At 43.8% G+C, this 17,171-nt stretch overlaps 1 protein-coding gene across 2 annotated transcripts in view; it reads left to right on the top strand.

Moving 5' to 3' along the window:
* LOC143960952 (uncharacterized) overlaps window positions 1–17,171 on the top strand; it is a 96,334-nt gene that overhangs the window by 42,093 nt on the left and 37,070 nt on the right. For both annotated transcript variants that reach the window (XM_077469996.1, XM_077469999.1), the window contains exons 6-9: window positions 6,617–6,704; window positions 7,031–7,098; window positions 15,355–15,424; window positions 15,503–15,545. In XM_077469996.1, the coding sequence (XP_077326122.1) occupies window positions 6,617–6,704; window positions 7,031–7,098; window positions 15,355–15,424; window positions 15,503–15,545 (269 nt within the window). The remainder of the gene's footprint in view (window positions 1–6,616; window positions 6,705–7,030; window positions 7,099–15,354; window positions 15,425–15,502; window positions 15,546–17,171) is intronic.

Raw genomic sequence — 17,171 nt, 5'->3', positions numbered from 1 at the left:
GAGCAACAAGTGTCAGAAAAGATTTAGTCTTTAAATGGTTAAACTGAGAACTCCTACACAGGGAGTTCTCAAGTAATTTCACTGATAAACTTCAGGCAACTTGCATTGACTTCTATTACAGAAGTCTTTTGTAAGTCACACTGAACATATAATCGGCCTTTTTATCAGCACAATCAGCCCATGCCGATTAATAAAAAAATGCCAAATATCAGTCGACCTCTAGGCTGAAGTTTAGTGGATATATGTTGTATAAATCTTTGGGAATCTCTGTCCCCAGATACTTAACTGAGTGCGTTTGCCACAGAAAAGGAAATTTTCTGAATGAAGGTTAGTTCCTTCGGAGCTAAAGATATGTTCAGGGCTTCCGTTTTGGTTATGTTTAATTTGAAATTGGTATGTGTTCCAAAACGGTCAAGTTCATAGCTGGGATGCTGGTTTGTGGCTGGGTAACATAGAGGAGTAGGTCATTAGCATAGAGTGATAGTTTACGGGGAGCTGAGGGAGTAGGGAGTAGGGATTCCATGAATGGGCTCATTATTGCGGATGGCTTGGGCCAGATGTTCCACAGTGAGTGCAAATAGTAATGGTGATAGAGGGGTTTTTGTAGTGTTGTCTCTGGCTTCCCGGCCCTGGATGAAGCCCACTTGGTCACTGTGAATTATGGAGGGGAGTAGGGGGGGGCTAGACGTGTGGCTAAAATTTTGGAATAAAGCTTTAGATCGATGTTCAATAAGGATATGGGTCGATAATTGCTACAATGTGCATGGTCTTTTACTGGCTTAGGTATCACGAGGTATCTGGGCTTGATGAAGAGACAAAGGGTGCGCCTCATCCACTTCCTCAAATGCTTTTGCCATGATTGGGGCTAATTGTTGCGCAAATCTTTTATAAAATTGGGGGGTGTAACCATCCGCACCCGGGCTCTTGCCATTCTTAAGCCCATGATCGAGGTCAAAAAAATCAGATGGGGTTAGTGGTTGTTCTAAGTCTTCCGTGTCAGAAAGAGATGTACTAGGCAATGCTGTGTCTTGTATATAGTGGTGTAGGTCGGTTGGAGATGAGTGCGAACTGCCGGAAGAAGTGAAAATTGTAGAGTGAAAAGTCCCTAAACTCCGAGACAATCTCGGAATTCTTACACTTCTTTTGTTGGTAGATATGATGTGGGGAATGTTTTTTGCCTCTGTTGTCTAGGGTGTATAACTTGTGTAAGATGTTTCCCACATTTATTTGCCTGAAAGTGAGTGTGGCAGCCTTTATTGTATGCGGCTAACGATCTTTCCACAAAGATATGTAGCAAGTCTCATCGTACGTTGGAAAAATCCCGTTGGGGTTTTAAGATCTAAGGTGTGTTTATGAGAAGTTTCAAAGGAGGCTATCCGAGAGAAGAGATAACGTATGTCTTCTGTGTGGGCTTTTTTCAGTCCAGAACCATGTTGAATGAAAATCTGCATTTCAGAGTCTCCCATTTGTTCATGGCGGATGTCTCGTCATGAATGTGGGCTTGAGTAAAGTCAATAATTGCTTTAGATACGGCTGCAGTGCATGCAGAGTCATTCAAGAGGTTGTCATTCAGCCTCCAAGTGTTTTGTGTTTTGTGTGCTGTGGGAGTCTCCCAAGGGTTACGTATACTGGGGCATGATCTGACCACAGTTTTAGACAAATTCCGCAGCAGGGTCTAAGTCCAAAAGTGTTTGAGAGAGGAAGATATAATCAATTCTGCTGTAGGACTTATGTGCAGGGGAATAATATGTGTATAATCTCTCTCAGCTGGGTGTAGGAGTCGGCAGGTGTCCACTAACAACATGTCTTTTAAAATGGTGCATATTTTGGCTAGTGAATCTGTAGAAGAGTCCAGTCTTCAGGTGGGCAGTCACGGAGGCAAGGAATTGGAGTTGGTCCTGATTTGGAAGATAAACATTGGCACTTGTAAAAACAGTTTGTAGATATTGCAATTTCAGGAACAAAAACATGCCTTTCGGGTCTATGTCGCTATCAAGAACCTCTGGATTAAAGAAGCTGTGGAAAGCCAAAGAGACCCCCTTGGTCCTGGCTAAGGGGTTAGTGCTATGGAACCAGGTTATGAAGTGTTTGTCTGGGAGTGGTGGAACTTTGTCCGAGCGGAAGTGAGTTTCTTGTAACAGTAATATATGCGTTTTGGATTTGTGGAAGTGATGCAATATCTGTCTGTGTTTTTCAGGGGTGTTAAATCCTCCACAGTTAAGGGAGGATATCTTAAATTCTAAGGAGGTGGCCATCGTAAGGTCACTTTGGCAATTTTGTAGCTTTTGTTCCTCAATCTCAAGGAAGAAGGGTCTTGTGTGAAGATGCTGAGCTGTGTTAGGAGAAGAGAATGAGAGGGTTGAGGTGGAAAAGGGAGACAGGGATGTATGCAGTAGTACACAATAAAAAATAAGTGTCAAGGAAAATTGGTAAGAGTGACTTTGAGGGCCCTGTGTCAGCATGTTGATTTGCTATTGGCTAAGCTGAATGTTGCAATTTATAGGGAGACTACTCCCTCTAGTGTCCATTGTGGGGTAGAGGCAATAGACACTACATATTATTGCTAAGAAGTATACCAATAACAGAGGCAATAAAGACTCTGTGAACCCTAGTGTGGGGAACGTGTTTGGTCAAATCCCAGGGGCTCCGTTCCATCTAAAAATACAGTGAATATGCTCATCTATTTCACACAGCACCGTAATCTATCTTAATCAGTTTGAAACGGGTTTGTAACAAATTTCTCAAGAATCTCAATAAACAGCTACCTGTATTCAGGAATATTGAATTCCTAGCGCAGTTCTCTCCCTTCTCCTACCTGTAAGAAGAAGTATGTATATAAGTCACCCAGCCCCTCTGAAAATCTAGCACAGGGGGGGGGGGGGCGGCGACGACACATGGAACTCCAGGGAGGAGAGGAAGAGAGAGAAGTAACATAAAAAAAAAAAAAAAGAGAAATTTCAAGTCCTGGGCAGGTTGAAAAAAATAAGTAAGTTGCCCAGCGGCCAGTGGGAGGAGAACTGTTCATCCTGGAGGGGTTTTGGACGTACAGGAGCGGGACCTCTTCTTGGTTTGTTTTTCCCATCCAAAAAATCTTGGAAAGCCTGGTGTAGCTGCACTAATTGGCCAGTCAGGGATCCTGATTTGAGGCAATTCAAAAGTGCCCAGGAAGTTAGTCAGGCCTCCAAGAGTGGGGCAGGTGGCAGATTTACCATTCTGGGATGCAAAAAGATGGAAGGAGAATCCCCATCAATATTTGATCTGCTTGGCATGTAAGGCATTTGTTACCGGTTTCAGGTCTTTCCGCATGAGTAAGGTCTATTTTAATAAGTCCGTCAGGAGCATTATAGGGGTGACATTGAACAGAATGGATTCCTGGGCACACGCTGCTTGCATTATCTCAGATTTGACGTTAAAGAAATGTGTATAGCAAATAATGTCTCTGGGGTAGGCTGGATAAGGGTGGCGAGGACCCAAGGATCTGGGAATCCTATCTATTTCAAGCGGCGCTTCCTTGGGCTTATTCAGCAATTGGTTAAACATGGCAGTGGCCGCCATTGTTAAATCCTTGTTTTCCACTGACTCTGGTGTACCGGGGATACGGATGTTATTGCGGCGGCTTCTGTTCTGGTCATCGAGACCGTATAACAAATGTTGGCTCTGATTAGTGTGTTCCTGCAAGATAGTGTCATGTTCCATGATTCTGGTCACTGGCTCCTCTACAGTAGACTCAATATCTTCTATGCGCTGGCCTATGTCTTGGCGAAGATCATTAATCTCTCTCTTGTGGGGGCTCTGTGGCTTCAGATTTTCTGACCCTGGGGACCGGGTGAGAGAGGGGAGTGTGTAGGCTGTGAAGCCTGTACCTTAGAGACAGTGTGTGGTGCCTGTGCTGCCGCCTCGTGGGTCGCTGCCTTCTTCGAGGCCGGCGTGGCCTTGCTGTTAGGTCCCTTTGTAGGGAAATGGCTGCCGATTTCCCCTGCCTTCTGCGTCCCCAAGGTGCGGGGGTTGTTGCTGCCACCCCTTCTGCTCATGTGGAGGGCCGGTGGTCCGTGTAGCGGCAGTGCTGTGTGCCGTTCACTGGGCTGGACCGGGAGCTGAGCTCTGACGTCTGTCTCCTCCATGCGCCAAGCCGATGAGGACTTTTTCAATCTCAATCCACTGGGGATCCTTCTGTTTCAGATAGGCTTGGTCTGTTCAGTGATGACCTCTCTGCAAGAGGTAGATTGCGGGGGCCCATAATCATCAGGAAATGCACAGTTTCATGTGCTGGGTTGTTTCCAGCCTCATCAAAGATTTCTGTAATTGCAGTGGAAAGTAGTCTTTCTTTTTTGTGACCATCCTTCAGACTGACCACAGCTTCTGAGGTTCGCAAAGCTCTTGGCTCTGGTGCTGGACTTGCTAAAGACGCTGGGGGTGACAATCTGTTTACCTCAATAACCTTTGCTCAGGAACAAGTTGATACAGATTTTCCTTTTGATACATTTTTCAGTAGGAGGCTGTATCTAGGTAGAAGCACATTCCTTATGTACAGTCCTACTTCAGGTCTTGGAGAGGATCATCATTCTCTCTGTCTGGAACTTGAAGATCCAGGAATTGGAGTGCCAGAGGGCTCTGTTCCTGGGTTGTTGCACAGCAAGATCTGTGATGGTTAACCACTGATGCCAATTTCTCCATTTTAGTTTGAGAGTGGCTACAGTTCAGTGGACTTGGTCTCCACAGAAGAGAATACTGCCCATAAATATCTTGGAGCTTTTGGCCAGTACGCCTTGCTCTAGATTATGATATAAACCAGTTGGAGAAAAGCCTCTGCAGGGCCGTATATATCAACCACCAGGGTGGCACCAGGAGTCATGTGGCTCAGAAAGGTGAACTGCATCCTATCTGGGACAGGACAAGTGCTGTTTCTATCATCAGTGCATATTCCAGGTATAGAATAATGGCAGGGGAACTATGCAGGTGAATCTACTAGATTCCAAGTTCTACAACAAGTTTGGACAGGTTGTGTCAGGGACGAGGGTCCCACTGGCAATAGGGGTAGATGCACTTTTAACGCCTTAGGAGCCAGTTTACCTCTGTTTCGACTTCTGCTGCATCTTTTGCGAAGAATCCAGAAGGGATTAACACTGATAATGTTAGCCGAATTAGCCCAAGAGGGCTTGGTACACTGACATAGCAAGTCTTCCGGGGGTCGCTCCTTGGACACTCCCAGTCCAGCGGGACCTAATGGTCTTGAGTCCTGTATCTCAGCACTGTTGAGCCCCTGGAAGCCAGCTTCGGGGAACTTCAATTAAAGGACTTGGAAATATTTTTTGCCTGGGGTGAGGCCAGAAAGGGGCACCCGCAGAAATATGTGAGTGGGAGATTTTCTTTTTCTTTCTCAAATTGGTAGGGGAAAGGAGATTGGCCTTAAGTACTGTTAATGGTCAGAGTTCGTCCCTATACATTTTTTCCTAGAGGCCGTTGTTTCCCACTCCTTGATTCATACTTCATACAGCGTGTGGCATAGACATTCCGGCCTGTCAGGCCATTCTTGTGTCCTTTGATCTTGACTGCCCTTGCTCAGGGCATTCTTTTGGTCCTTTTATCTCGGAAAGTGGCTTCTTTGGTGGCTATCACTTTACTAAATGGAGAGTCAGAGTTGGCAGCTCTTTCATGCAAGAAGCCGTTCTTGGTCTTGCATCATAAGATGATGTTGCTTCGTCATCCATTTTTTGCTTAGAATGGTGTCTAGTTTTCACCTGAATCAAGACAATGTCTTGCCTTCTTTTCTGATACTCAGTTGGCAGGAGTTAGATCACTGCATACTCTGGAGGTAGTTCTGACGGTCAGAATTACTTGATTTGTCTGTACAGGTCAGGACTTCTGGTTTGTGCTGCCAGTAGAGCCCAGGGTGGGCAGGAGGCATCCAAGTTAACTATTTTCATTGGATTTGCTAGTTAATTATTCGAGCCTATGGCTTTAAAAGGCAATATCCCCCACCCCCCCCCTTTTTTTTTTTTTTTTTTTTTTTTTTTTTTTTTTTTTTTTTGGTAAAAGCGCTCGCTACCAGGTGTGTGGGAGCATCTTGGGCCATCCGGTCCACATGGTCTTTTGTTCATACGTTCACAGAATTTTACTAGATAGATATCATTGCCACAGAGGATACTGCTTTTGGCCACAGTACGTTTTCAGTTGGCAGTTTCTGCGATTCTCCCTCCCCTCAAGTACATTGCTTTAGGACATCCCATATAGTCATTTTTATGGTTGCTCTGTGTCCTGTGATGTATGATAAAGAAAATAGAAATTTTACATCATACTTACCTGTAAAATCCCCTCTTTTTTTGGGCTATTCATTGCTTTGCTAAAAAACTGAGGTCCTTCCTGTGTAGGAGGGGTTATATCGGGGTGGACTTCCTGTTTTACTATCTGCCAGTGTCCATCCACCAGTAGGTGGTGTTCTATCCCATATAGTAATTATGGTTGCTCTGCGTCCCATGATGTACTCCAAGAAAAGGATTTTACAGGTAAGTATGATGAAAAAATACAATTTTTTTTCCCCACCAAGCTATGAAACTTTTTCTGCTAAACATGCAAAATGCCTCTTTAACTTGCATGACCATCTTTGCGAACTCCACAGATGGATGATCGCTTTCAGAAAAAAAAAAGAAAGAGGATCTTTTCTCCAGTCCAGCCGGCCCCAGTAAAGTTTGACAAGAAAAGTGATGGTACGGTAGCTCTGAGAGTCTATTAAACTTTTTTTTACATGTCTTAAATTCTCCTGTGCTCTTGCAAACCTCTTCCTCTGTCAGCTTGTCCCCCTGATCTTGGGTCCATCAAAAACTCCCTGAAAATACACTTCTTCAAGGAGGTCTGTTTTCTAAACTTGAATAAGCCTGCTTTTTTAACTTTTCATTTGAAATAAGAACTCGGATCCCTTTTACTCCTTTTGTTGTCTCTTGTATGATGCTGCCTTTTTTTTTTTTTTTTTTTAAGAGGTTTTCATGTTCATTTCATATGTCTGATCAATAGATTGTTTACATATTTCTTCCAGAACCCTCAAAGACACAACAAAAACAAAGCATACAAGGGCGCCAACAATCCGCAGCACAGGTTAAAGGCGTGAGTATATTGGTTACTGCCTTTGCCAAAAGAGACTTTTGTATATGGTGTTTTTTTTTTATTTTTTTTTATTTTGTTTTTTTCCAAGCTACTGAGCCTGGCACAAACCTGAAAAAACTAAAACATAGCATAAAAATTTGAAAATGCAATTAAGAGGTTACTTTCTGCATGTAAATGCACGTCAAAAGCAGCTGAAGTTTTATATGCTCAAGTTTTGACCCAACCCCTTCTGAATTTAAAGGCTGATACACACGGGCCAAATATTGTCCGGTTCAACAGAACTAGTCTAACGTTCGACCAGTGTGTACAGCAAAAAAAAGTCCTTTGTCTATATAGACAAAGTTCCAATACTTAAAGCAGCTCTCCAATCAAAAAAATGAAGTGTGACCAACATTCACATGTAACATGGACTAAGGACTTTTGTTACTTGCATGTATATTTCTTTTTTTTTAGCGGCTGCTTTTATGTACATAGACTTGTATGCATTATATATACAGTTGTGCTCATAAGTTTACATACTCTGGCAGAATTTATGATGAGAATATGAATAACACGAAAATATGTTGTTCACTCATGGTTAGTGATTGGCTAAAGCCATTTATTATCAATCAATTGTGTTTACCTTTTTAGATCATAATGGCAACAGAAACTAGCCAAATGACCCTGATCAAGATCAAAAGGATCTATGGGAAAAGGTAGTTGAACTGTATAAGACAGGAAAGGGATATAAAAAGATATCCAAGGAATTGAGAATACCAAACGGCAGTGTTCGAACTCTAATCAAGAAGTGGAAAATGAGGGGTCCTGTTGAAACCAAACCATGGTCAGATAGACCAACTAAAATTACAGCTGCAACTGCCAGGAAAATTGTTCGGGATGTAAAGAAAAACCCACAAATAACTTCAGGTGAAATACAGGACCTTCTAAAAACATGTGATGAGGCTGTTTTAAGATGCACAATAAGGATGCACTTGAAAAAAGATGGGCTGCATGGTCGAATCGCCAGAAGAAAGCCATTACTACACAAATGCCACAAAGTACCCCGCTTATAATATGCCAAACAGCAGAGAGACAAGCTTCAAACCTTCTGGCACAAAGTCATTTGGAGTAATGAGACCAAAATTTAGCTTTTTGGCCACAACCATAAATGCTACATTTGGAGAGGAGTCAACAAGGCCTATAATGAAAGGTATACCATTCTTACTGTGAAACACGGTGGTGGATCGTGAATGTTTTGGGTATGTGTGAGCTACAAAGGCACAGCAAATTTGTTCAAAATTGATGGCAAGATGAATGCAGTATGTTATCAAAAAATACAGGAGGACCATTTGTATTCATCAGCCAGGAAGATGCCATGGGACGTACTTGAACATTCCAACATGACAATGATCCAAAACACAAGGCCAAAGTCGACCTGTCATTGGCTACAGCAGAATAAAGTGAAGGTTCTAGAGTGGCCATCTCAATCTCCTGTTCTCAATATAATTTAGCCACTCTGGGGCAATCTCAAACCTGCAGTTCATGCAAGACAGCCCAAGAATTTACGGGAACTGGAGGCTTTTTCTCCACAGCCACCTCTCTGTACCCCCCTCCCCCTTCCACAGCCACCTCTGTACCCCCCCCTCCACAGCCACCTCTCTGTACCCCACCCTCCTCCACGGCCACCTCTCTGTACCCCGCCCTCCTCCGCGGCCACCTCTCTGTACCCCGCCCTCCTACATAGCCACCTCTCTACCTCTCTGTACCCTGCCCTCCTACACAGCCACCTCTCAACCTCTCTGTATCCCGCCCTCCTCCACAGCCACCTCTCTACCTCTCTGTACCCCGCCCTCCTACACAGCCACCTCTCTACCTCTCTGTACCCCCCCCTCCTTCACAGCCTCCTTTCTGTACCCCCCTCCTCCACAGCCACCACTCTGTACCCCGCCCTCCTACATAGCCACCTCTCTACCTCTCTGTACCCTGCCCTCCTACACAGCCACCTCTCAACCTCTCTGTATCCCGCCCTCCTCCACAGCCACCTCTCTACCTCTCTGTACCCCGCCCTCCTACACAGCCACCTCTCTACCTCTCTGTACCCCCCCCCTCCTTCACAGCCTCCTTTCTGTACCCCCCTCCTCCACAGCCACCTCTCTGTACCCGCCCTCCTCCACAGCCACCACTCTGTGCCCCGCCCTCCTCCACAGCCACCACTCTGTGCCCCGCCCTCCTCCACAGCCACCACTCTGTGCCCCGCCCTCCTCCACAGCCACCTCTGTGCCCCAGTCGCGGTGCATCCATAAGGGGTGCACAGGCGCCACCACCTCTCTCCTGTCGCATCTCTGCAGAGCCATAGGCTCCAATAGGCGTCCAAAAAAGATGCTGGGCGCTTGCTGTTCCCTCAGTGATGTTTTAGGAAACCGATTCATTCGATTTCCTTACACTGAACCGCCTCTCAGCCAATCAGGTGCTCGGGTCTGCTACCTGTCACCTGATTGGCTGAAATGACAGGCACTGTGATTGGACGCCTATACAGAGAACGGGAGAAGACCTTGAGGATCGTGGAGCACACCACCGCCATGACCCACTGCCTTACCGAGACAAGGTAAGTGCAGGGCAGGCAGGGGAAGCACACTGGCAGAATTTGATGGGCACAGTGGCTGCATTTGATGGGGATTTTTTTTCAGTTTGTTTGCACCCCCCCCCCCAAAAAAAAAGTTTGAGCACCAGCCACCACTGCTGTACCCCCCTCCTTTTAAAAATTACTAAGATTATAATTTTTTATTTTTTAATAATTAGTCTGATGATGGCTGAAAAGAAATCAAACCCAGTATGGCAGTATTTCAGTGAGCCAAAATCAGGGAAGGCCAAGTGCAATATCTGCCAGAAATTGCTGAGCATGGGAGCAGAAAAAGGAAAGGCTAAAAATACCACAAATATGTGGAATGATCTGAAAGTCCACCACCTCCAAGCATATAAAGATGCACAGAGGGAGAAAGAAAGAAGATGCAGCTGCTTCTTCAGCCAACTTTCAGCCCACTGTAGTACAGATGTTTGATTCTAAAAGAAAATGGCAAAATACTGATCCCTGGTCCAAGAAAATTGATACCCTAATCACAGAAATGATTGGAGCAGACAACCAGCCCTTTACAGTTGTTGCAGATATTGGCTTCCAACGCTTGCTGGCAACAATAGAACCAAGATATTCATTCAAAAGTGAAAAATACTACCGCACAGACATGCTGGACAGTGTGTACAAAAAGATTACACAACGAATTAAGACACTAGTTGCAACAGAGAATGCTGGCCCCTATTTGTCCTTCACAACAGACTGTTGGTCTGGTGAAACAGAATCACTTATGAGCCTAACATATCATTTTATAGACAGTAACTGGGAAAGGAAACGGGTAATTGTTAATGTCAAGGCCATGTCTGGCTCCCATACTGGGGACTAGATCGGGGAGATGTTCCTTAGCATGCTCAATTATTGGGACATCAACCAAGACAGAGTGGTGATTGTACTGTGAGACAGTGGTGCTAACATGATTAAAGGCCTCAGACTGGCAGATATACCAGACTTAAGCTGCAGTGCACACACATTACAACTTGTGGTGAAAGAGGGCATCAGCAGTCAGCGAGTAGTGCGGGACATCAATGCCAAATTAAAGACTTGTGCTACACACTTTAGCAACTCTGTGCTTGCAAAGCAGCGTCTTGGAGCCATTCAAAAAGATCTTGGTCTCCCCCAGCACAGCATCATTGACGATGTTCCCACTCTCTGGAACTCCACATTACATATGTTGCAGAGGATGCTGGAACAGAAGAGTGCCATGAATCTCTATGTAGCAGAACATGGCAAGTTTACCACACATCTAGCAGAACAATGGGATATCATCTCAAATTTGATAGATACTGGGCCCTATTGAGGAAGTGACTTTGGATATCAGCAAGGCAGAGGCCTCCATCTCTTGCATCATCTCATGCATTGCTGTGCTGAAGATGGTGCTTCAGGCAGAGGGTCACACCACAAGGGGGATCAAAACACTTAGAGAAACCATGTGGCAAAGCTTGGCGAGACGATTCACAAAGATGGAAGATACCAAATGTTTGGTGCTGGCAACACTGCTTGATCCTCAGTACAAGGGTCATGTATTTGCAGGGGACACACTGGGCAAAGCAAAAACTTGGCTGCAAGAAGAGCACGCTATTGTGTCCGAGCAACAAAAAGAGCCACCAGTGGAGACTAAGACCAGAACAAAAACGGACCAGGACAAGGGTAGAAGAGAAGTAGGAACCCAGTCCCTCTGGTCTTCTGGAGAAAATGTATGCAAACATTTTTGGGGCTCATGGAACTCTGCTAAAGACAGTGATGAGCACTTAATTCCTGAGCAGTTGGAAAAGTACCTCTGAGAGCCACTGATAGACAGATGGACTGGTCTGCCACTGGAATGGTGGAAACAGAATGCATCCTGCCTGTGCCACCTTGTACAGCTTTCAAAAAAAATTCTCTGTCCACCTGCCTCTTCTGTTCCCAGTGGAAGAGTAATCAGTGAGATTGGGATCATCTATGACAAGAAGAGGAGCAGGCTCACAGGAGAAAATGCAGAGAGACTGTGTTTCCTGAACTACAACCTGAATCTCTTAAACTGGGAGTACCAGGAGAACCTTTAAGTGATGGATGCGGGTGAAGAAGAGAATTGGGGACTGGAACTGAAACAAAAAGCCTAAAACTAAAGAAAATTTTGACTTTTCTATTTACAAATTTACTTCAGTAATGGCAGTTATCTATTGCTGTTGATTACGTTGATTTCTTTCAAAAGTTTTGATTACCTCACCTGTTTTTGTTTTTAAGATGCATAGTTTTGTTTTTATCTGACATACATGTGCACTGACTAGAGGCTTGTTGTTTACTACTGTTGTTTAATAAATGGTTAATTTAAGCAATTTTCTGTATTCCTTCTTTATTATTTAACTAAACTGTTAGATTTAATGAAATTAAGGGAAAAAAAGAAAATCGGCCGCAAAAATCGGCATCATATATCAGCCATCGGGCTGCCCCGATTTCTAAATATTGGCATCGGCCAGAGAAAAACCCACATCGGTCGACCTCTAAAGAGCCTCATCCACAAATACCACAAATGACTTCAAGGATCACTAAAAGCAATTTTTTTTTTTTTTAAATAACCAACCTGTTTTAATAACTTACCTCCACTGTGCAGCTCATTTTGCACAGAGTGGCCGCGAACCTGCTCTTCTGGGGTCCCTTGGCAGCTGTCCCGGCTCCTCCCCGCAAGGACTCCACAACTTCATGCGAGCTCCCTTGCATGGTGTGGAGTTCTTGCCTGCGTGCTCCCATGATACAGCAGGTGGCCATAGCCGCTCACTATCACTCAGCCCCCCCACCCCGGCACGCCGCGTCATTGAATGTGATTGACAGTAGCGCGAGCCAATGGCTGCGCTGCTTTCAATCCATCCACTCTAGCCAATCAATGGCCAGGGTGAGCGGCGAAGAGGATGTTAGGGGCGAGCGCGGGACTTTCGAGGGGTCAGGTAAGTAAAATGGGGGTGGGGGGGCGGCATTGTCAGATGTTTTTTCACCTTAATGCATAGAATGCATTAAGGTGAGAACTTTTACCTTTACAACCCCTTTAAATTTGTCATTGATGTTAAAGGGGGCAATACACCGTATTAAGAACTGGGGTATGTGAACTTTTGATCAGGGTCATTTGGGTAGTTTGTTGCCATTATGATTTAATGGAGTAGACACAGAGTAGAATAGAATGGAATAGAGTAAACGCAGTTGATTGATAATAAATGGCTTCAGCCAAACACTAACCATGGGTGAAAGAAAAGTTTTTTTTCTTTTATCGTTCATATTCTCTGAAAAATGTCCAAGAAATCATAAATTCTGCCCGGATATGTAAACTTACGAGCACAACTGTGTGTGTGTGTGTGTGTGTATGTGTGTGTATGTGAAAATATATATAAATATATAAAGTATGTATGTGTATATGAATGTGTGTGAATAAATAAAAATATATATATATATATATATATATATATATATATATATATATATATATATATATATATATATATATATATATTTTTTTTTTTTTAATTTTTTTTGGCACCTTCATTTTTGCTGAGTGGTACAATTAGGTCTTTTAGACACTGAGATTATTACAGTGTGTACAGCCGCCTGTCCAACAGAGGCAGGCCTAACGTTCGGTTTCTGTCAAACTGGCATGCTGAAAACCAGCATCCAATCAGCGCTCACAGTGACCCTGTCAGAACACAATAGCTCAGCGGGAAGTTCGTTGTACATCACATAGTACAGCAAGCTCCTCAGTTTTTTTTATTTATTTTTTCTCGTTCAGCTTGCTGGGTTATGATGTGGTGTTATTGTTATGGGCTGCTTCCGAGCAACAGGAGGATGCAGGAGGTAGTTGAACTTGTACAGGATAAGTCACGGTACTCAAAGTCAGCTGTCTAGCTCTCGGGACTTAAAGTATTTGCAAGCCTAAAAAAAAGATCCTGTTCCTTTTAAAGCATGTTATACAGCACAGAGCTTGTACTGTGTAATTTGTCCCATGTATGATGTAAAATACCTGGTTGATCCCGCCTGTTCCTGTGTCCCCTTGTGTGTACTGACCACGGTAATCGTGATTGCTGATCCATGATACCGTGGTCAGTTTGTCTCCATCATTCCCCTGTATTCAGAGTCTCTCCTCTCTCCCCCTCCTTCTCTGCCTGTCAGTTCCTAGTCTGTGAGCCATCTCCTCCCCACCCCTTCCCTCCTGCTGCAATTGCATGTGTCTAAAAGTTATTACAACTTCTGGCAGTCCCCCTGTAATAACAATATATACTGTGCAGTGTCTTTATTTTTTTTTAAATCATGCCATCATCAGGGGAATCTCAGCCCCTCCCGCTTTAATCCTCAGTTCAGGGTAGGAGAGCACCTGTGATGTAAAAAAAAAAAAAGGTATTTAAATACATGATTTAAAAAAAAACAAAGGCACGGCACAGTTATAACAGAGGGGCTGTCAGTAATTGTAATTACTAACTGTAACAACCACTTTAAGCAGCCCATAGATGAATAGTGTGTCAGTGATAAATTTGCAGTCTTCCAGACTCTGCACTACTATTTTTTTTTGTTCAGCCAACCGAAAAAAGGCCTCCTTTTTTTTTTTTTTTTTTTTTTTTTCTCCCGCCTGCTCCATTAATGTTGTATTCTGACAGATGAGGGACTTTCCCACTGCCAGAATACACTGATCATCGTTGCAGTCTTTAGCCTGCAGTGCTGATTTGAGTGGGGAAAATCCGACAGGCCAGCTGTACAGAGGTCAATCTGTGGATCAACTTCTATACTACCTCTGTGCCCATACATGGATAAAAATTCGGCCAGTGCCTGCTGAACCAGCTGAATTTCGATCCATGTATGACCAGCTTTACTAACAACCACAGCTTTTAGAGAGCTCATATCCTTTTTCTGATCAATTCATTATAAAAATCTTTCTTTGTAAATTATGAATCAAATAATTTTTGATGGCTCTCCAAGAAAACTGATGTTCTGACTGCCTTTTACATTTCTTAAGGACCTAAAATTATGATCAGTGGGAACTTTACTACTTGCATTAGAAGCACCAAGAGAGGAGAAACTAATGCACATTAATGTAAACTTGGGTAGGGTTTACATTTGGGATTGCTGGAATTGGTCATTGCATCTATCACAAGGCACAGAGTTACTCTGATTTGCTATGTGAATTTTGCCTGTTTTCTGGGCTGTAAACTCCTTGCCACTGCCTTCTCCAAGTGGCCCTTTTAGTGGTTGTAATGGTGGAAGATGCTTTCCGATTAAGTGATTGCTGTGATTGACCATCACAGTGGTCCCACGATTGGAAGCCTCTCCTACTGACTCCCGATCTCAAACAGTGACAGTTTGGTCATTGTGCTGTGAGTGTGCTCTCAGCACAGAACTTCAGGCCCCCATGGACGCATATGTGTAAGGCCTGCCTCACCACTGCATATATTGGTTGCGCTGATGGGAAGAGGGTAATGACAGCTTGATCACAGGCTTTCAAAGGGTGCAGGTGCAACCCATGTGTTTTATCTTAATTTTTTTTTATTTTTTTTGCAGTACAATTTATAAATTGTGTTCCAAATACTGAGTCCACCTCTTGGCTGTTTTTAATAATGCAGTACTATTAAGGTGGTGAAGAAAACAAAGTATTTGTGCGTTTTTATCTATTTTTTTCTTTTTTTTTTTGTATGCAGACAAAGCAACAGAATGGAAATCCAAAAAAAGGGAAAGACACAAAACTGGAGTCAATGCAAGAGGCTAAAGGTAATAGATAAATAATTTGATAATTCACATTGTTGGATTTGAACCCTCAATAATGACACTGAATTTATCTATTCCCAGATGACAAGACAAAGCAGCCAATCAAGAATCCTAACACAAAAGTGTAAGAATAATTTCTTTTTTTATTTAACCGGCTTTTTTAATATTGTCTTAACACCTCCCCATTATTTTATAGAGCTGAGGAGTTTTTCTGTAATCTAACAGGGGAGACCTGAGCAGGCTGTCAGCACTACTTAGAATTGCAGTTCAGTAGAAGGACTGTGTTGTCAGGTCTAGCAGTAAGTGAGGAGCTAAGTGCGTTTCTGGCATAATCAGCAGATAAATTGTTCTCTACTTAAGTGTTTTTAACACTTCTGGAGCTATTTATTTTTTGCGTGCATGTTAAAATCCACATTTTAGCCCTGAAGATTACTTGACAACTGCAAAGCACATATTTTCTTATAGCAGAGACTCTGTAAAATAAAATTGTGGTGGTAGCAATTTTTATGTCATTTGATATTTGTGCTATTGTTTATCAAAGCTGTATTTTCATAAAACTCATGATTTTTTTTTTTTGTGCACATATACAAAATTATTCACAATTTTTGGGGGTAAAATTACAGTGTGAGGAGAAAAAAAAGCAGATCACTGGCTTATGCTCAAGGGACATCGGTCCTGAAGAGGAAGGAGGCACATCTGCCTCCTCCTCTGTGCCTCCAAGTGCCACCTATCAATGCCCACCAGTGGTGCCAATCAGTGCCACCTAGTAGTGCTGCCTTCAGTTTAACCTATCAGTGCCCATCACTGCCACCCATCAGTGCCCATTCTCAGTGCCCACCAATGCCACCTATCAATGCCCACCAGTGCAGCCCAATCGGTGCCCACCAGCCTCATCAGCATACGTCAATGAAGGAGAAAAAATACCTGTTTGAAAAATTTTATAACAAAATATATAAAAAAAAAATTATTTTCTTACATCAGGGGACACAGCCGTAGTACTTACTACGTGGGTTATATCGGCGCATCAGGTGCTGGACACTGGCACGCCCCTTAAGGCGTGAACTTCCCCCATATAACCCCTCCCACTACTGGGAGTCCTCAGTTTTTTTTGCCAGTGTCTAAGGTGTTGGGCACGTGTAAGGATGTGTGTACTGAGCTGCACTTTTTATATTGAGGCCAATAAAAGTTTACTCGCAGGGTTTTCTCGCAGGCCCAGGATTGCGGGATTACCTGAGTGTACCCCCTGTTCCTGAAGGTTTCCTTTCACTGTCTCGTAGCCTACCGTGAAGGGCAAAGATTGGGTTTTTTATCTCTGATGAACCCTGCTGCGAGGTAAGGTAGGGGAGATTTTCTCAGAAATCTCTCCTTCCATGTATTGTGTTGTCATGTCTATGTGTCACCACTGGAGGCTGTATTGAGCACTCACCAATCTGATGCTGGAAACAGCAGAAGCTCCACTCTCCTCTCTGTTCAAGCCAGCTCAGACCCTCCGGTATGAAGGGGGGTTCTGATCACTTCCCGGGCCCCCAGATTGTCTGTCTGTTTTTGATCCTTTGAATGCCAGCCAGCTGCCTCTTTTTTTCTTTAAAAAAAAAAAAAAGTTTTTTGGGCAGGTCGTGGCCGCTCGTCAGGCGGAGGATTTACCCCCCCCCCCCACACTTCCCTGTTGAAAGAGGAAGGGTGGACCGTTTTCACGCAGGGGGCATGGCTAAACTGCGTCAGCGCCGGCCACACATGGAGGAAGTTATTT

This window comes from Lithobates pipiens, unplaced genomic scaffold, assembly GCF_037356315.1.
Source record: "Lithobates pipiens isolate NorthernLeopardFrog02 unplaced genomic scaffold, aLitPip1_a1.2 Scaffold_8, whole genome shotgun sequence".
Taxonomy (NCBI): Eukaryota; Metazoa; Chordata; class Amphibia; order Anura; family Ranidae; genus Lithobates; species Lithobates pipiens.
Note: the sequence above shows the minus strand (reverse complement) of the source record. Positions and strands in the feature narration are given on the sequence as shown.